This window comes from Phacochoerus africanus, chromosome 8 (genome assembly GCF_016906955.1).
Source record: "Phacochoerus africanus isolate WHEZ1 chromosome 8, ROS_Pafr_v1, whole genome shotgun sequence".
In the NCBI taxonomy this organism is placed as follows: Eukaryota; Metazoa; Chordata; class Mammalia; order Artiodactyla; family Suidae; genus Phacochoerus; species Phacochoerus africanus.
Window position 1 is genome coordinate 20059225 of NC_062551.1, and position 19567 is coordinate 20078791.

General features: G+C 38.7%; 1 protein-coding gene and 1 non-coding gene across 11 annotated transcripts in view; both read right to left on the reverse strand.

Annotated features, from left to right (window-relative positions):
- Positions 1 to 19567, reverse strand: part of CNOT1 (CCR4-NOT transcription complex subunit 1) — a 104407-nt gene that overhangs the window by 32035 nt on the left and 52805 nt on the right. For 5 of the 10 annotated variants that reach the window (XM_047790782.1, XM_047790779.1, XM_047790788.1 and 2 more), the window contains 9 exons: positions 17201 to 17441; positions 15168 to 15287; positions 14326 to 14448; positions 14004 to 14155; positions 4943 to 5093; positions 3530 to 3731; positions 2675 to 2821; positions 1416 to 1540; positions 911 to 1197 (listed from right to left, as the gene is read on the reverse strand). In XM_047790782.1, coding sequence (XP_047646738.1) covers positions 911 to 1197; positions 1416 to 1540; positions 2675 to 2821; positions 3530 to 3731; positions 4943 to 5093; positions 14004 to 14155; positions 14326 to 14448; positions 15168 to 15287; positions 17201 to 17441 — 1548 coding nt within the window. The remainder of the gene's footprint in view (positions 1 to 910; positions 1198 to 1415; positions 1541 to 2674; positions 2822 to 3529; positions 3732 to 4942; positions 5094 to 14003; positions 14156 to 14325; positions 14449 to 15167; positions 15288 to 17200; positions 17442 to 19567) is intronic. The other 5 variants (XM_047790784.1, XM_047790780.1, XM_047790785.1 and 2 more) reach the window with 3 other exon arrangements.
- LOC125134805 (small nucleolar RNA SNORA50) lies at positions 4513 to 4648 on the reverse strand. The gene has a single exon (XR_007136802.1). It is a non-coding gene; the product is annotated as a small nucleolar RNA SNORA50 (small nucleolar RNA).

A 19567-nucleotide genomic window follows, 5' to 3' on the forward strand; every position in this document is an offset into this window, starting at 1 on the left:
GAACCACTAAAACTACTATCTGGAAATAAGTCCAAATATTCATCAAAATTATTGAATAGGAAAATCATTTGTAGTGAACCCATATAATGGAATACTATTCAGAAATAGAAAAACTACTAAAACATGCAGTAATATGAATAAATTTCAAAAACATCATGCAAAGTACAACAAGCAGGGCTCATATACATTGTGTACAATTTCATTTAAATAATACTCTGGAAAAACTAGACAAATCAGATTAGTGATTGCCAGGAGTTAGACATAGGGGAAGGTCAACTACAAAGGGGGAATGAGAGAACTTCTTAGGGGTGCTGAAAATAGTCACTATCTTGATTATGGCTGCAGTTATACAACTGTTTGAATCTGTCAAAATTCAAAGACTTGTTCACCTAAAATGGTGACTTTTATATATATAAATATATTTCAATAAACAAATTTTAAGAAGTGCTATTTCGGAGTTCCCGTCGTGGCACAGTGGTTAAAGAATCTGACTAGGAATCATGAGGTTTCAGGTTCGATCCCTGGCCTTGCTCAGTGGGTTAAGGATCCGGCATTGCCACGAGCTGTGGTGTAGGTCGAAGACGCAGCTCGTATCTGGTGTTGCTGTGGCTCTGGCGTAGGCTGGCGGCTACAGCTCCGATTGGATCCCTAGCTGGGAACCTCCATGTGCAACAGGAGTGGCCCTAGAAAAGACCCAAAAAAAAAAAAAAAAGTGCTATTTCATATTTTTCCTACCACTTATTTGATAATTATAATAAACTGTATTGTTTTCACTTTTACCTCTCTTACTTCAATCATTAAGATTAATCTGTGTATAATGATGGGGCACAGCAAGAATTAGTTGAAAAGTAAGTTATTGTTACTCCTTATATTTAAAAAGAGAGGCTTCACAGGAAACCTATCCACTCACCTATTTTTAAATCTATCTAGTGCAGCAATCCCAAAATAATACATTTTGGATCCAAAAGGTTTGCGTAAGGCTTCAAGAACATATCGTAGGGCCAGACCGAGTGCCATGTAAGTGACCAGTCCTTTTTCAATTATCCCACCAAACAGGCAGGCTGTTATATGTAACTCTTTATCAGGGTACTGGGGGAAGAATCGATATTCTTCAAACAAGTTCCTTAGCATACAATTAAATACTTCTCGTTCCCTCTTTATGGTAGAATCTTTAAACCTCTGTAGCATTTCTAATACCTGGAAAAAGACAAAAATAATATAAAGAAAACCATCATTAAGAGCATTCCTCAAATATTCTCAATTATTAAGTACAATAATTAACAATAAACTGAGCTTGAGACAAAGGTTTCAAACATTGCATGGACCTAACAAAACACGTTGTGTTGGATTTCACTTTCAAAGGGCATTTAAGGTTTACCTAAACCACGAAGAATTAGATTATCCTAGACACTCACCTCATCAACAGACATGGTTGGATGTGGTGGGTGATTATATATTCTCTGGAAATAGCTGTTTGCTTCATCATCTATCTCTTTACTAAAGTGCTGATTTGCCTCTGGCCACACCTGAGACAAGTCCGCTGTTAGAAACAGAAAAGCAACCAGTGGGCATTTAGGCTCTTCTTCCACTTCCCCACACAAAGCCCAGAGAGGCCAATATAGTTTGAATTTTAAGGAGAAAAAAATAAAGAAAGTGAAGTGGTCAAGTTTCATTATTCTAATGCTCTAGGGACACAAAAGATTCTAACAAAACCGCATTATAACCATAGTTCTACCTTAGTATTTTATTTTCTTCATGAGGGTCTCTTATACCATCAAAGTTCACCAGGTTCAAATTCATGACACACTTACCCTTAATAAAACCTCACTTGTGGTTAACAAATCTTTACTAGTTTATCGTAAGGATCACATTTAACATGTAAAGAATTACTAATGTATGTGCATGACACATTGATATAAACATAGAGCATGCTACAAAACATAACATTCAGACAAGCCTTTCACACTAACATTTTCAACTCAAGTGGTATACTTTCAAACCTTTTATAAAATGAATATTTAGGCCCAATGACAAGTATATTTATAAGTTAATGATACCTATGTATTTACAAAGAGGACTTCTTTGAGTTTGAAATAATAACTTAATAAGGGGGCAAAATTTTTAAAATTGGTTTTCATAATGTCATATATTTTATATGGCAATATTAATTATATGTACTATAAGGATATATATATCATAGGTCTATAACATTAAAATAAATAGAATGTTTACTTTATAAACTGCCAAGCTCAAACAGAAATCTGAAACTCTCTTGGTTGCTTCTGATTTGTTTTAAAAAAACAAAGCAAAACAAAAAACACCAAAAAAAAATCCTTAGGATAATAAGTATGAGGTTTGTATACACAAATTAAACTTCTTTACTATACTTCTTACTTTTAGGACAACACTCTGAAGAATGCTACCTCTCACTGACCGTCACCTTGTTCCGGCAATCCAGGATCAAAAATAGAATGATACCTGAAATTTTTGTTTTAATAATTCAAATTTGAGAATTTACTCCCACTGATCTAGGAGGCATATCAATATAACGGCTCTACTAACAATATACTAACACAGGTCAATGTCTTTGTTCATGTAACTCTAAGGACAACAACCTGGACATGTGTTTTATGTGCAGTCACACTTCACAATCACAGACAACACTACCACTTACAAGGTTTCATCTTACTCTGCTGGAATGTAGGCTGGTTCAGTCCAGAGGTGCCCAGTTTCCTCTGTACAAAAGGATCATTATTCACTGCGGGGAGTCCAAGAGCCCCAGTTCCTATACCAGTCAGGCTGCCTGTGCCAAGACCACCTACTAGAAAGAATGAAGGGTGGCCAGAAGTCTTATCATTACTCATATTCTCGACTTTATTCATATCAAAGATAGAAGTTCTTAATTAAAAGGTCAGGGTCTTCTGTTAACTCAGTTGGTAACCAGATTAGAGTTATTACATTATCACTCCTTAGATTTTAGTTTTAGTACTCTAAACTTACACTCTGGTGATAAAAGGTACAGATGGCTTAGGGGAAACAAGTGAGTACTAGAAAAAAAAATTTAACCTTTACTCCAATACAAAGATGAAAGCCAAAATATGTTGAAAAGTTTTAGGGATTTACTGCCATTTTCAAGGTAGGTGCAAAAATGCAAAACATATGCCTGAATCTGATGTGTGAAGTATTTTCCACCTTTATTATACTAGCCTTGAGTAATTCTTAAAGCTTTGAGTTTTGGTCTAATCCTAAATTCTTTAGAATGTGATTAACACACTTGTTACTATTTATACTATCATCTGGCAATAGATACTTACTGAATAAATTCAACCAACTTTACAAGTAAAATATATTCTAAATTTTCCTAAATTAGTGTAATAATATGTTCTTCTCTTTCCAACTTTGGATGTGAAAGCAACTTTCATGATTTAATTTAAGCAGCTTTCCTCATCACAGTGACTCCAAACACCTTACAAACACCAAGGCATAATAAAGCTTACAAATAATCTGAATCCCTACCCACTCCCCTTACCTGGAAGCTGTGATGAAAGTCCTCCAATACCACTGAATGCAGTTGTCTGATTTGGGGTTGAAAGGGGTGGAAATGCTTTTGCTGGTGACTGAGGGGTACTGAATGCAGAACCCAAATTTGGAGGAAAGCCCTGCATACTCTGGGTGTGAGGGGCAGCTGAACCACCTATACTAAGAGATGCCATTCCAGCAAGAGGATCAATCTAAAGAAAAACATTATAAAAAAGTATTAAACATACTTCAAGCAAAGGCAGACAAATGACACAGGTAAAGCAATCTTTAGCAACAGCTCTTCAAATGCTTAATAAATAATTTGCAAAACCACACACATCATGATGATGCTTAAATCCCACAATCAAGTCAAGTGCACCAGTCATTTTCCTTATTATATCAGAGATGGAATAGGTTTAAAGAGTTAGCCTCTGCCAAAGAACCAGAGCCCTAATATGAGGGCTATAAAACTGCAACAACATTTAATATGAATTTCCTTAAAGCTGCACTACTAAACATTTAATTATGACATGGGGCAGTTACTATATCAAGTTCTTATAATTTCCAATAAGCCCCTTTAAAACAAACATATCTCTCAATATAAGCTATTTAATTTTCGACCCAATAAAAGCACTAGAAATTAAAAATCCTCCAGTCAAAACTTATAAATAAACCTAGTCAAATCTGAGAATCTTGGGGTTGGAGATCAGCTCTAATTTAAAAAAACAAAAAAACAAGGTATGCTATTCACCAGAAAATTTTATAAAATATTAACTGCACTTCCAAGCGTCTTAGTTTGTGGCATTATTTCAAACCTTTGTGACTACAAAAAATAATACACAAAATGCTCTTTACAAAGTGGTCCCCGAAGAATCACTAAATGCTCTTTCTTTTCTTAAAATAAACCCCAACCTGCCAGTCAATGCACTGAAAATAGAAGCGGAATATGTTGCTCCCAGAGAGAAGGGGGTGGTTGGTGTCAGGGAGTAACTTAAATGTACCTTGTTTTTAAAAGAGCAGTTCAGTTGAGAGCTGAAGAGCCCCAGTTATAACAAGTCCTTATGCTCTAGCACTGTTGCTTGGCCCGTGAAGCTACAAACAAGACATATCAGGTTCAAAGGCAGTGCTTATTTCTCAAGTCTAAGTTATTCTTATTTTAAAAAGAAGCCCTTTCCATTTACCTAAATAAGTTGTTTTGCATCTTTTCTCTCACAGAGTCATGTTCTACTTAATAATTAAAATCTATTCTCACCACAATGCCTATTTACGGATTCCTTTAAGTGGATACTAGACATGCAGTTAACTAAATGTAATAAATCAGACATAAATTTCCTTTGAGTAGATTATTAACGAGGATATAGAAATTTACTCTATTCCAAGTCTATGAACAAACAGAGATGTACCAAATGTAGTATTCATTTACCTGAACAGGAGAAATGGCATCTAAGCTGCTAGCACTAGGAGGGCGTCCTTTTGGCATAACTCCAGGAGGTGGCTGTCTGGCCTTGTTCATAACATTACTACAGTTGGCTACCATGGTGAGGATGGTTTCTGATAACTCCTGAGAAACACTCCTTAAGAGAAATGAAAAGTTAAAACTATCACTTGTTAGTCCCTAAAACTCCTAAGTTCTCATAGTCAAAGATAAGACATTTACTTAAGTACGGATGAGAATGCCATATACAGAGTCACTAACTACATTTGACAAGCACAGAAAGAATTGACTAACTTCTAAAATGTCAAATAGAATAAGTGCTTTGACAGAAAAACCAAACTTTCTTAATTCTGCCCACATTTCTATCTTAGGGTGTTACTGTCTCCTGAACCCCTTGTACTCATAAAAGCTATACAAACTTGATAGTGTCTTAGATCTTACCTCCTAAGTTTGTTATCATACCACTCGCAGTAAGAACTAAAAGTAGTCATTGAGACAAGAAAGTTGTTTCACATTTGGGGGGGTTGGGGGAAACAAATTAGGATATTAACACTATAAGAGGAGTTCCGTGGCCTCATGGTAAAGGATCCAGTGTTGTCACTGCTGTGACACAGGTTGGATCCCTGACCCAGGAACTTCTGCATGCCATTGCCAAAATAAATTATGCCAATGTTCCATGATAACTACCAATGGAGTATAACCTTTAAGAATTGTCACTCACTATACTGTATACCAGAGACTAGAATGGTATACTTCAAAAAAATTACTAAAAACATGGACTACAAACATAAATGAATAATGAGTTATTTTTTTCACTCATCAAAGGAAGAAAAATATTACACATCATGGAAAAGAAAAGGAAGCTGTCAACTCGGGGTGGGAGGACGCTAATTATTTACGTTAATATAAGTGGTATAACCATTAATTTCTAAAAGGTTTTTTTTCTTTTTGGGGGGGGGGGCATACCTGTGGCATACGGAATTCCCAGGCTAGGGGTTGAATTGAAGCTGCAGCTGCTGGCTTGCACCCAAGCCACAGCAATGCAAGATCCAAGCCTCATCTGCAACCTACACCACAGCATCCCCAACCCACTGATTGAGGCCAGGGATCAAACCCTGCATCCTCATGGATACTAGTCGGGTTCTTAACCTGTTGAGCCACAATGGGAACTCCCTCCAAAAGGTATTTTAAATACAAAGACATGTGTAGCCATCTCTAGTCTCTACGAATCTGTTAAAAATACCCACTCCCATGAAGTAAAGCCTCACATTAAAAAGAAAAAAACTTCATGGAGATACCATATTTCATCTTTGAAATTAGCACATTCTCCATTAACAAGGCTATGGGGAAATAGAAAAACTCCTACTGATTATACAAAACAGAGAAATTGCCAGAGATAGATTTTCCAACACCTAACAAAATTTCACATGCAATTCTCTTTAATCCAACAATTCCACTTCTAGTGGATGAAAAATATAAACTGGCAAAGATGATGCATGCAAAATGTTACTCACTGCAATCTTATTTTTGATACAGAATGAAAACAAACAATATCCACCAAAAGGTACTGATTTTCCACCAAGGCAAAAATACCTATTCAGTGGAGTACTACAACAGCAATTTTAAGTAATAAGCAAACTCTCTAATTTTATGGAGTCAACTCCAGAATATATGATCACATAAAAGAAGCATGGTGCAATAAAGTATGTAATATAACGTTTCCACAGGGACAAGGAAAATATAATACAGAGATAACCCACAAAACAAATGAAAATGATTAACTATAGGTGAACAGGATGATGGTAACAGAGTTCAAAGGAAAATTACTCTGAATATATCCTGTTGTAGAATTTTTGAATTTAAAAGCATGTCTAGGAGTTCCCGTCGTGGCACAGTGGTTAACGAATCCGACGAGGAACCATAAGGTTGTGGGTTCAGTCCCTGCCCTTGCTCAGTGGGTAAAGGATCCAGCGTTGCCGTGAGCTATGGTGTAGGTTGCAGACGCGGCTCGGATCCCGCGTTGCTGTGGCTCTAGTGTAGGCTGGCAGCTACAGCTCCAATTAGACCCCTAGCCTGGGAACCTCCATATGCCGTGGGAGTGGCCCAAGAAAATGGCAAAAAGACAAAAAAAAAAAAAAAAGCATGTCTACCAATAAAGGTAGAAATAACAATAACAAAGCATGTGTTACCAATAATAAAAACAAACCTCCTCAAAAAAATTAAAAAAAAAAAAAAAGAAAGAAAGAAAAGGATAAAAAGGCATAGAGTTTCCACCGTGGCTCAGCAGTTAATGACCCTGACTAGCATCCATGAGGACTCAGGCTTGATCCCTGGCCTCGCTTGGTGAGTTAAGGATCCGGTGTTGCTGTAAGAAGAGCTGTAGGTTGAAGGTGCAGCTCAGATCCTGCATTGCTGTGGCTGTGGTGTAGGCAGACAGCTACAGCTCTGATTTGACCCCTAGCCTGGGGACCTCCATATGCCATGGGTACAAAAAAAAAAATGGGAGTTCCCGTCGTGGCTCAGTGGTTAACGAATCCAACTAGGAACCATGAGGTTGTGGGTTCGGTCCCTGCCCTTGCTCAGTGGGTTAAGGATCTGGCGCTGCCGTGAGCTGTGGTGTAGGTTGCAGACGCGGCTTGGATCCCGAGTTGCTGTGGCTCTGGTGTAGGCCGGTGGCTACAGCTCCGATTAGACCCCTAGCCTGGGAATCTCCATATGCCTTGGGAACTGCCCAAGAAATAACAAAAAGACCAAAAAAAAAAAAGACAAAAAAAGGAAAGAACGAAAAATAACTTGGGTTAATTCTAACTGTAAGAGGTCACCAATGAGCTGCACCATCATTCCAGAGATGTTAAAACATTAAAAACTGGGTTGTCTTAGCAGTAATAAAATATGGTTAATTAAAATACTATTCCTGGAGTTCCTGCCGTGGCACAGCAGAAAGGAATCCAACTAGGAAACATGAGGTTGCGGGTTCGATCCCTGGCTTGCTCAGTTGGTTAAGTATCTGGTATTGCCATGAGCTGTGGTATAGGTTGGTAGCTGTAGCTCCACTTCAACCCCTAGCCTGGGAACCTCAATATGCCGAGCATGGGGCCCTAAAAAGCAAAAACAAACAAACAAAAAACACCACTCCTTACGATTTCGGAAGAACTTGTCATATCTGACACAATTCCAAACTTAAATGAGACAATGAGACGAGATTATTACAAGGAAATCATATAAATGCTCCACTTACCAATTAGTTACATTTTGCCCTATTTATGTAACCATTCTTTCTATACTATCTCCCTCTGCCATACTTTTTTTTTTTTAATAATTTTTAAAGTTTTTTCTTTTTTGGCTTCCCTGTGGCATATGGAGGTTCCTGGGCCAAGGCTAAGACCCAAGCCACAACAGCAACCTAACCGCAGCTGCAGCAATGCCAGATCTTTAAGCCACTGTGTCAGGCTGGGGAGTGACAGCCTCCAAAGACACTGTCAATCCTGTAGTGCCACAGCAGAACTGCCCCCCGCCCAGACATTTTAGGTTAGATACCTCATCCATCTTTTATTCCTAAATACTTTACTATGTGTTTTCTAAGAACAACATCTTCTTAATAACCTTGTAAAATAATAATGGTCATGAACTTTAAAAAGGATAAAGTAAAACAGGCAGGATTCAAATTACAGTTTCCATAGTGTCCTTCAATGCTATTTTCCCCTTGGATCAGGACGCAGTCCATCACATTGCATAATCTCTTTAGATTCTTTAAACTGGAAGAATTCATCAACTTTTAGTTCTTTATCTTGACTTTAAGTAAGTTATTTCATAGAATGCTCTTTGATTTGTATTTGTCTATTACTTCACACTTTAGATGCACTGATGCCAGTTCTACCACATGCATATATACACAATGTTCTTCTCAATATATTTATCATTAGGCACTGACAGAACTAAGTTGGTGATTAGCTGACCAATAAATTAATGTGGTATATGCTAGATTTCTCTACTGAAAAGCTACTACTTTTCCCCTTTGTAATTATTAAGTGATATGTAGGGAAATACTTTGAAATTATATAATTATCCTATTCCTCAAATGTCTACTCACTACTTTAGGCAACACTGAAATTTTGTGCATGTGTGTGTCTTTTTGCCTTTTCTAGGGCCGCTCCCGGGACATATGGAGGTTCCTAGACTAGGGGTTTAATCAGAGCTGTAGCCACCTGCCTACGCCAGAGCCACAGCAGTGGGAAATCTGAGTCGCATCTGCAACCTACACCACAGCTCACGGCAATGCCAGATCCTTAACCCACTGAGCAAGGCCAGGGATTGAACCTGCAACCTCATGGCTCCTAGTCAGATTCATTAACCACTGCACCACAACAGGAACTCCAACACTGAAATTTTATTAACTCTATCATAATTACTTCTATGCTTATTACTGGAAGAATTTTCCTTCTTTAGCATTTGTTTATCAATAGACTAAATACACACATTATTCCATTATTCTCTAAGGCAGGTACTTGTAATAAATCAACCCAAAAAATGACACTTGAGAGTTAGGTAAATATCCACCTCTATACAAAAATACAAAATATTTTATTCATTTGTTATATGCACTTAAATTTCCAAGAGAATAGTGAATATTTTCAACATTCCAAATGAATTAAAATGTATAAACATGAGGGCCACACTTTAAAACTTACAATCTTAGAACATTTAGAACTTACAGAGCAGGGTTTCTCAACTGTCACACTATTAGCACTGTTGTGACGGGCTCTCCCTATGCCTTGTAAGATAAGAGCATCCCTGGGTTTTATCCACTAGCTATCATTTTTCTAAGATTATTAAAATTAGAAATAGTGTCAAATGACTTCAAGGGAGCAAGATCATCCCAGATCAAGAACCACTGGTTTAGAGATACACATGGGGAGGGGGGGGTTCCCCATCATGTTACAGTGGAAACGGATCCAACTAGGAACCATGAGGTTGCGGGTTCGATCCCTGACCTTGCTCAGTGGGTTAAAGATCTGGTACTGCCGTGAGCTGTGGTATAGATCACAGACGCAGCTAGGATCCTGCATTGCTGTGGCTGTGGCACAGGCTGGCAACTGTGGTTCCAACTCAACCTCTGTCCAGGAAACCTCCATGTGCTGTGAGTGCGGCCCTAAAAAGCAAAAAAAAAAAAGAGAGAGATACACATGGGAAATTTTTTTAAAAGCAGGGAAGGGCAAAATAAAACTCAAGCTCTACACGGGAGGAGAGTTAAGGAAACAGGATTGGAAAACAAAGGTAACTTCAAAAAGACTGATCATGTTATTTAAGTTGCACAGTACAATCACAGGTATTCATTTTATTATGCTTCAAAACTTACAAAAAAATACATAGGGCCTAAGTAAAAACAGTACTTCCAAATATTCTCTCCACAGAAAAGCAACTTGCAAAAATTACAATAATCAACTTCTCCAGAACTCTAGAAATTAACCAAAAGCCTGTACAACAATCAAGAGAATTTTGATTCCAGAAAGATGATTAGATGTTTACAACAACAGCAACGAGCTTTATGGCATCTTAATTTGCCCTACTCCCATACTCCCCTCCAGCTGCACAGCAGGACTGAAAACTAATAGCCCACAACCACAGTGAAAACCAGAAGCCTGACAGCCAACAAAGGAGAGGGCTCAGAACTGGGCTGAAAAATCTTCAAAGCTTCATTCTCAGAGAAATGTCATTATTTCCCCAATCTGAGGAGTCCCTGTGAAATCACAACTGCAAGGTAGTCTTTATTGGACCTAAGAGCTAACCCAAGGCAAACCTTTTCCCCGTAAGGTATTTGTAGAAAACATTTAAGGGTAATTGTTTTAACTTCCTGGTTGCACAAGGTATAAGGTAACAGTCTGAGCAAACAACAGACTAATCAAAAAATTTAAAAGGGGAGTTCCCGTCGTGGCGCAGTGGTTAACGAATCCGACTAGGAACCATGAGGTTGCACGTTCGGTCCCTGCCCTTGCTCAGTGGGTTAACGATCCGGCGTTGCGTTGCCGTGAGCTGTGGTGTAGGTCGCAGACGCGGCTCGGATCCCGCGTTGCTGTGGCTCTGGCGTAGGCTGGAGGCTACAGCTCCGATTAGACCCCTAGCCTGGAAACCTCCATATGCCGCGGGAGCGGCCCAAGAAATAGCAAAAAAGACCAAAAAAAAAAAAATTTTTAAAAGGAAAACTTAAGGGAATAAGATTCCCATGAGTGGAGCTTGGAAACATTCCCACATTTTCCCAGGAATCTAGACAGGTCTGAGAAGTATGTAGGGCTGTGCTAACATCTAATGCTGTGCCATTCCCATGAAATTCCTCAAAAGACCCAAGTTTGCACCTCAAGCCAACCTTAAGGCTCTGTGGATGAAGGAAGTGAATACTAAGGTGAAGCTGTCAAGAGACTGGCTTCAAGGTATGCCTCAACTTGCATACAGAACCAAAGCATAGGTTACTGATTCCAGAGTTTAAGAAAACCTCCCATCTTAGCTGACCACAAGGCTTACCCACACAGAGCTTTCAGTGGCCAAATATGACAAAGAATACAGACACTATAGAATTCACTCAGAAAAACGTAGTAACAAAAAAGCCCTGAAGAGGGAAAATCTGATTTCCAGAAATGCCACATTATTTAAACTTTCCAATTTTCAACCACAAATCACTGAACGCATGCATAAGCGCACACACATATACACCCCGCGCCCCCACCCCCAAGAAAGGCATAAGCCCATACACAGGAATAAAATGCTATCAACAGAAACTGTCCTTCAGGAAGAACAATTACTGGATTTAGCCAGAAAAAGGAGGCAGTAATGGAAGAATCCAAGTGTAAAATAGACATGAGACATAAAGAAAAACTAACAGCACAAGAGAATGGATAAATCCTACCTTAGCAGTAATTATATTAAATGCAAATACATTAAATACTCCAAAGTCAGTATTAATACTGATACTAATAATCCCAAGGGGGGCAGGGCACACAAGCAAAGACTCAAACTACTAAAACCAGACATTGAAAGAGAAGAAATTACTACCAACATTACAGAAATGAGAACAATCATAAGCATATAGTATAAAACAACTGTATGCCAACAAATTAAACAGACTAGAAGAAATGGACAGATTCCTAGAAAGATGCAAACTACTGAATATGACTCTAGAAGAAAGAAAAAAATCTGACAACTCTAACAAGTAGAGATAATGAATTAGTTATCAACAACTACCCAAAAGAAAAAGCCCAAGACCAGAGGGCTTCACTGAATTCTACGGAACATTTAAAGAACTGATATCAATCCTTCCCATAAAAATTGGAGAGAAAGAATGCTTTTGCAACTCATATGAAGCCAGTATTATCCTGCTATCAAAACCAGAAAAAGAGGCACACTGGAAACGAATCCAACTCATATCCCTGAGGATGTGGGCTTGATCCCTGGCCCTGCCCAGTGAGTGGGTTAGGATCCGGCATTGCTGTGGCTATGGTGTAGGCTCCAATTAGACCCCTAACCTGGGAACTTCCATATGCTGCAGGTGCAGCCCTAAAAAGAAGAAAAAGAAAAAAAAAAGACAGAGAACATAAGAGAACTACAGAATAGTATCTTTTAGGAATACAGACACAAAAATGCTCACGAAATACAAACAAACTGAATTTAGCAACATACAAAAAGGAAGTGTAGGGAGTTCCCGTTGTGGCTCAGCGGTTAATGAATCTAACTAGGAACCACGTGGTTGCGGGCTCGGTCCCTGGCCTTGCTCAGTGGGTTAAGGATCCAGCGTTGCAGTGAGCTGTGGTGTAGGTTGCAGACAAGGCTCAGATCCTGCGTTGCTATGGCTCTGGAGAAGGCCAGCGGCTATAGCTCGGATTAGACCCCTAGCCTGGGAACCTCCATATGACACAAGAGCGGCCCTAGAAAAGGCAAAAAGACAAAAAAATTTTAAAAAATAAAATAAATAAAAAGGAAGTGTACACAAAGAACAGGTGAGATGCATCCCAAGAAGGCGAAGTTTTTTTTAACATCCAATTATCAATTATTAACATCACATATCACATCAATGTAGTAACAGAAAACCACATGGTCATCTCGACAGATGCAGACACAAACATCTACAGGATGCTTTCATGATAAACACCAAATTAACTAGAAAGTTAAGAAACCCCCTCAATCTGAAAAATACCTGTAAAAAACCCATGGCTAGAATCAAACCTAATGGTAAAACACTGGATACTTTCCTCCTAAACCAGGAACAAGGCAAGGCTGTCTATTCTCAGCACTTCTAATCAAGACAGTGTGGTACTGGTAAAAGGACAGACATACAAGTCAACAGAATAGAACTAAGGTTCCACAAATAAACTCATACATTAATTACTGGCAAACGATTTTTTAGAAGTGAACTCCAAAGGGAAAGACCAGTCTTTTCAACAAACGGTGCTCGGACAAATGAAGATTCATATGCAAAAATTATCCATCTAGGACCCTATCTCACATACACAAAAAAATTTAACTCTGAGTTCCCTGGTGGTCTAGTGGTTAGGAATTGGCATTTTCAACATTGTGGTCTGAGTTCAACCCGTGATCTGGGAATTAAGATCCCACATCAAGCCACTGTACACTACAGCCAAAAAATATAACTGAAATGGATCTCATATAAATTTTTTTCTTTTTTGGCTGTCCTACGGAGTTCCCAGGCCAGGCACCAGGGATCAGATCCAAGCCACAGATGTGACCTATGCCACAGCTGCAACCTATGCCATAGCTGTGACCTACACTGCAGCTGCAGCAATGCCGAATCCTTAACCCACAGTGGCAGGCAGGGGACTTGAGCCTATGTTCCAGCACTGCAGAGATGTGGCCGATCCTACTGCGCCAGAGCAGACACTCCCTCATATATATTTTAAGTAGTATAGTACTTTGGATTTAAAGACCACCAGATTTCATTAGCTGCTGTCACTTATAATCATTGAACCCCTCATCCCCAAATCGACAATATCCATATAATCTAATTCCAATATTAAATAGTCATTTTCAAGCATGTTCTTCTTACCCTGCACAAGCTTGTAAACAGGCCAACATTGTTGCTAGAGTTTCTGGAGGAAGTTGAGCACTTTTGGGCTGATCTTTCTCTGGGGCAAGTCCACCCAAAATGGAAGGACACCGTCTCTTTAAAAAAGTCATACAAGCCTGGATAAAAGGCTCCTGAAAAAGATAAAGTCAGCATATCTGAAATGCACCACTGTTTTCAGAGTAAAGACTAATAAGCACCATGAGTGAAATCCAGAATACAGTAACATTCTCACTGCCATTTTCATCAGCTATTTTGACCATCAAAAATTAAAAGCAGTAAAAAATGGACAAATCTTGCTTACTCCATGCTCTCGAATCTTATCTGTGAGCCACTTGTCAAGTTTGAGGTATTCACGACGTGAAGCAAGTGCAGCAAGGTCAATAACAAAGGCAAATGGAGTACCATTTAGCAGCATTGACAAGGCCTAAAGAAAAAGAACATTAGAAACTACAAGTCAACTGAGTAACTTTCTCTCTGTCCTTTTTTCCGTTTCCAGTTTTTATTCTCACAAATGAGTCTAAATAGAACATACTGTCTACATTTTCTTGGTCACAATTTTTTTAATCAGCTTAGTGAAAATCAAGAGTAACACTTGTCCCTCCTTAAAATTCACATTTCAAAGACAAACAATGACTTTACTTTCAAAATAAACTCTACCCTGTGCTTTTTCGAATAACTACACCAAGCAAGCAAGACACAAACCATAACTTTTTAAAAATTAGCTTTACCCATCTTAAAAAATCTAAACTTGGGCTTGCTCAAAGTATAATTATGACATCAGTTCTATATACTTAGTGATCAAAGACACAAAGAATCAGACCATTTATCAACAGACCTTGTTAATGCTAATGAAATTTACAAAAGGGCTGAAAGTGAACCACATTCTCTAATTATCACTTGCTTTAAAATAACTCTGCAACTATCACAGAAGATCACACAAAATTCAGAGAAACATAAGTGAAAACTTTTTTCTCATCTCTAAAAGCACTCTTCTTCCAATCTTTCCACCTACAAGGCAAAATTCTAAACCTCAATCATTCTAGCTATAGTTACATGTGAATTACTCTGAAGGCATCTATTTGACATTAAACTGTTATTTTTTTTAAATCAATAAAAAGTGCTAATCTGTTTCTCCAAGCTCACCTTCAAGTCCTGGGCCACATCAAGTATTCGAGACAATTTGGCCTGGTCATACTGCTCCCCTCGCATGTACCATTCTGCCATTGCATGCATGATAAGTTGGCGGATTGAGGGAGACTGTCCCTAAGCAAAGAGAAAGGAGGGTGAAATGGCAATACTACTAACCATTTTGATAGGCTGTCACAAATGCTGATTTTACCTGTATTTATTTAAAACTGAGGTAAATCAGTGCAGACAACAAAACTCCAGTCTCAAGCACTGATCAGGGTGACCTTTTTCTCCCCGCTGTGGGAAAGCAGTTATTTCCACAACTTCCAAATGAAGCCTACCTCTGAAACCTTAGATCACACAGTCACATACAACAAATTTTATCTGTCCTATAAAAGTCGATTTATACATTTTCAAAACCAAAATATGATGAGAATATGAGGGTGCATCAAGTTTATATAATCCCTTAAATTACAAATTACTGGCCTATAAAAACAAAATTGTTTAAGATAATCAAGTCTCATGTTGCACAGGGTAGTATTTTATTAGTATTTCTAGGGACTGCAGTTTGTACATACTATATTTTCACAAATGATAATGCTCATATTTTTGTAATTACTTTTTTTTTAATGAGAAAACATCCTGACTTTGAGGACTCACCTAAAGGCTTGCAATTGGATGGTAATTTAGAGAAATGTTTCTCACAGAAGAAATGGCAAGACAATCATTATCACTGTCTATATCCCTTTCCAGGAACTGTCCTAGAGTGACAAAGTCCAAGTGCAACAAGTATCTAACCAGGAGTAGAGATGCAAGTCCCTCACTCTGCCCTTTCTCCCTTAAAGATATGGTGAGAAAAGCCTAAAAATGTCCAGGCGCAAGCTGATTAAATGTTTAATAAACATTCTGTGAACTCTATCAAGTGATTTGAGTCTCTAGAAATGGAGGTGGTCTGACTGAAAGGCATGGAACCAAGGCTAGTGTTTTTCATTTACAAAATCTTAACAGACTTTTTTTTTTGACCTTGAACCACAGCAATGACAACATCAAATCCTTAACTACTAGGTCACCAGGGAACTCCCTTATCAGATTTTTTTAAAAAGTACTTGCTTATAATAAACCACAGCACGAATGACTCAGGGGAATGTAAAGGGGGAAGATAACTGCTTTTTCTTTTCTTAAAGCTTGCCCATGTATCTTTATGTCTAATGTAGGCTGGAGTTTACATTATGGCTCCGTGGGTAAAGAGCCCAACTCATATCCATGAGGATGTGGGTTTGATCCCTGGCCTCACTCAGAGGGTTAAGCATCCCGTATTGCCACCAGCTTCAGTGTAGGTCCCAAATGTGTCTCAGATCCCAGGTTGCTGTGACTGTGGTATAGGCCAGCAGCTGCAGCTCCAATATAACCTGAAGCCTGGGAACTTTCTTCCATATGCTGCAGGTGTGGCCACTCCCTCCCCTCAAAAAATAAATAAATAAATGAAATGGAGGCTTTATTCATCCAATACATTTCTACAAAATGGGGTGGATGGAGCTCAAGGTCTTGAAAGATTTCAATAGAAACCAAAATAAAATTTAAATGCTGGATTTAAATTGATTTGTGATCTCTCATTTACCGTAAAAAGTGAAATGAGGACCTTCTGGGTCTATGTGGAGTAAGCACTTTATTGCTAAAAAGGATACTCTACCCTAGCAATACAGAGCTTTTATACTACTGTTTTAACTGTCTTGGCTCCTTGCTCTTTGAAGTTTTACACTTTAATACCCACATGATGCTAAACAATAAAATAAATTTTATGAAGTGTGACTTTTTCAGGTGTCAGAATTCCAAGACCAACAATTTCTCTAGTCGAACATCCTCAAAAGAATGTCAATTATTAGGAAAATTCCCTTGTGGCACAGGGGGTTAAGGATCCAGGATTGCCGCAGCAGTTGCACAGGCCAGCACAGGTTCAATCCTCAGCATGGGAACTTCCACATGCCACACCTGTGAGCACTCCCCCCCCAAAATTCAATTATTAAGACAAAGAAATGGTCATGTCTTACCTGCCCATGCCATGCATAGTGCAAAATTATAGCTGAGTTAGGGTGGTTTCCAAGGAAAATTGGCATCAGAGTGGAGATGAGTTCATGGCGTAAGGTGTGCCAGGAGGTGTTTATTTGTAGTAAGGCCAATACCAGCATGTCTGGACAGTGTTTGATAGGGAAGCTGAAGAGCTGTTTGACTTGCTCATATTGCCCCACCTCTGCGAGCCTCAGAAGAGATTCAATCAAATCCAAGCTCTTCCTAACAAGAATGGAAGTAAGATTCTCTATCAATGAGCATCTTTAAAATTCATTTTCCAAATAGGTGATACCAGCTATCAAGATGAAACCAAGTTGTAGTCATTTAAAATTTGAAAAATATTTAAATTGGTTGCATTCATCTCAAATATATAATGCTGGTTGCTTTCAAACTAAATTCAAAGGCATTCCAAATTAACAGAGAATAAGTGATAAAGGAGAGCAGACATGACTAACCATCTGCATAACCACAGACCTCCTAACCAAAAAGTTATCATCAAAAACTTTTGTGATTGGAGTTCCCGTTGTAGCGCAGTGGTTAACGAATCTGACTAGGAACCATGAAGTTGCAGGTTTGATCCCTGGCCTTGCTCAGTGGGTTGGGGATCTGGCATTGGTGTGAGCTATGGTGCAGGTCGCAGTCGCAGCTCAGATCCTGTGTTGCTGTGGCTGTGGTATAGGCCGGTGGCTACAGATCCGATTAGACCCCTGGCCTGGGAACTTCCATATGCCTCGGGACCGGCCCTAGAAAAGGCAAAAAGACAAACAACAACAACAAAAACACTTTTGCGATTAGTGTGAAAAATAAAAGCAAATAATATCAGAGAATACAGTCAAAAATCCAGAGTTTATGTCATGGCTCAGCAGTAATGAACCCAACTAGTATCCAGTGAACTAGGACAGAGGTTCAATCCCTGGCCTCGCTCAGTGGGTTAAGGATCCAGCATTGCTGTGAGCTATGGTGTAGGTCACAGACATGGCTCAGATCTGGCTTGCTGTGGTGTGACTAGGCCAGCCAGCAGCTGCAACTATGATTCAACCCATAGCCTGGGAACTTCCATATGCCAAAGGTGCAGTCTAAAAAAGCAAAAAAAAAAAAAGAATTGGAAAAAGAAATACTCAAAAATCCAATACAAACATAGACATAATTTATATGAGAAAAATTCTACACAAAATACAGCCTGAACACTTAACACTTTTTTAACACTAAGTTATACCTTAGGTGCCCCCCGAATGTCACACAAGTTCAGAAGTCTACAACACCCACTACGAATTATTCCTCCCTCAAGAGGAATAATTTACTTCAATCAAGCCTTAAGATCTTATTCTACCTTTAGTTCATAAAAACTACGGGGATAGAGATCAAATTAAACACCATGAGGAAACATAACTCATTTCATGGGGTAGACTAGAGGATAAAAGATCATATTGCCTCATTAAATCAGTGGCAAGAATTTTATTTTTTTAAAAAAGAGTGAATAGGAAGACTTACAGAATAAAAGAAACCTACGTCGACCTTGTCCAGACTCTTAATCATAGAAAGGGGGTTTTTTGTTGTTTTTGAGAGCCACACCCACGGCGTATGAAAGTTCCTGGCAAGTGGTCGAATTGGAGCTACAGCTGCTGGCCTACACCACAGCCACAGCAACTTGGGATTCTAGCCTTGTCTGCAACCTACACTGAAGCTCACAGCAAAACCAGATCCCCAACCCACCGAGCAAGGCCAGGGATCAAACACACACCCTCATGGATACTAGTTGGATTCGTTTCTGCTGTGCCACAACGGGAACTCCCATACAAAGTATTAAAAGATATTTTTTTGAGACAACTGGGGAAATCTGAATATACAGCTAACATATATTAAGGAATTGTTAAACATGCATGACATTTCAGTTTTATAAAATGGAAAGAGCCCTTTACTTATTAAAATAAAAATGAAGAAATACTGCCAAACATTTAGATGCAGACTTAACAGGGGATTAAAAAAAAAACAAAAAAAAACAACCCTGCTGATCCAATGTTGACTAGCACCTGGAGAAAGGAGATGCTTTAGAACAAACCACTGCTTAGGTCAATTTTCCGGAACAGGGACCAGCAAATTACATCCATAGGCCAAGCCCACCCACAGCATAATTTTGTAAATAAGGTTTTGATTGGAAAAGAGCCACACCCATATTTATACTGAGTTAAATACTTGCTGCAGAGACCATCTGGCCTGCAAAGCCCAAAGTTAACAAATCCTTTACAGGAAAAGTTTACCATCTTTTGTTTCAGAAAATCTGGCAATACCTTAAGGACTTTATACTGCCTTAAAACTAAAACCCATAGCCTTCATTCCACCCCCAAAAG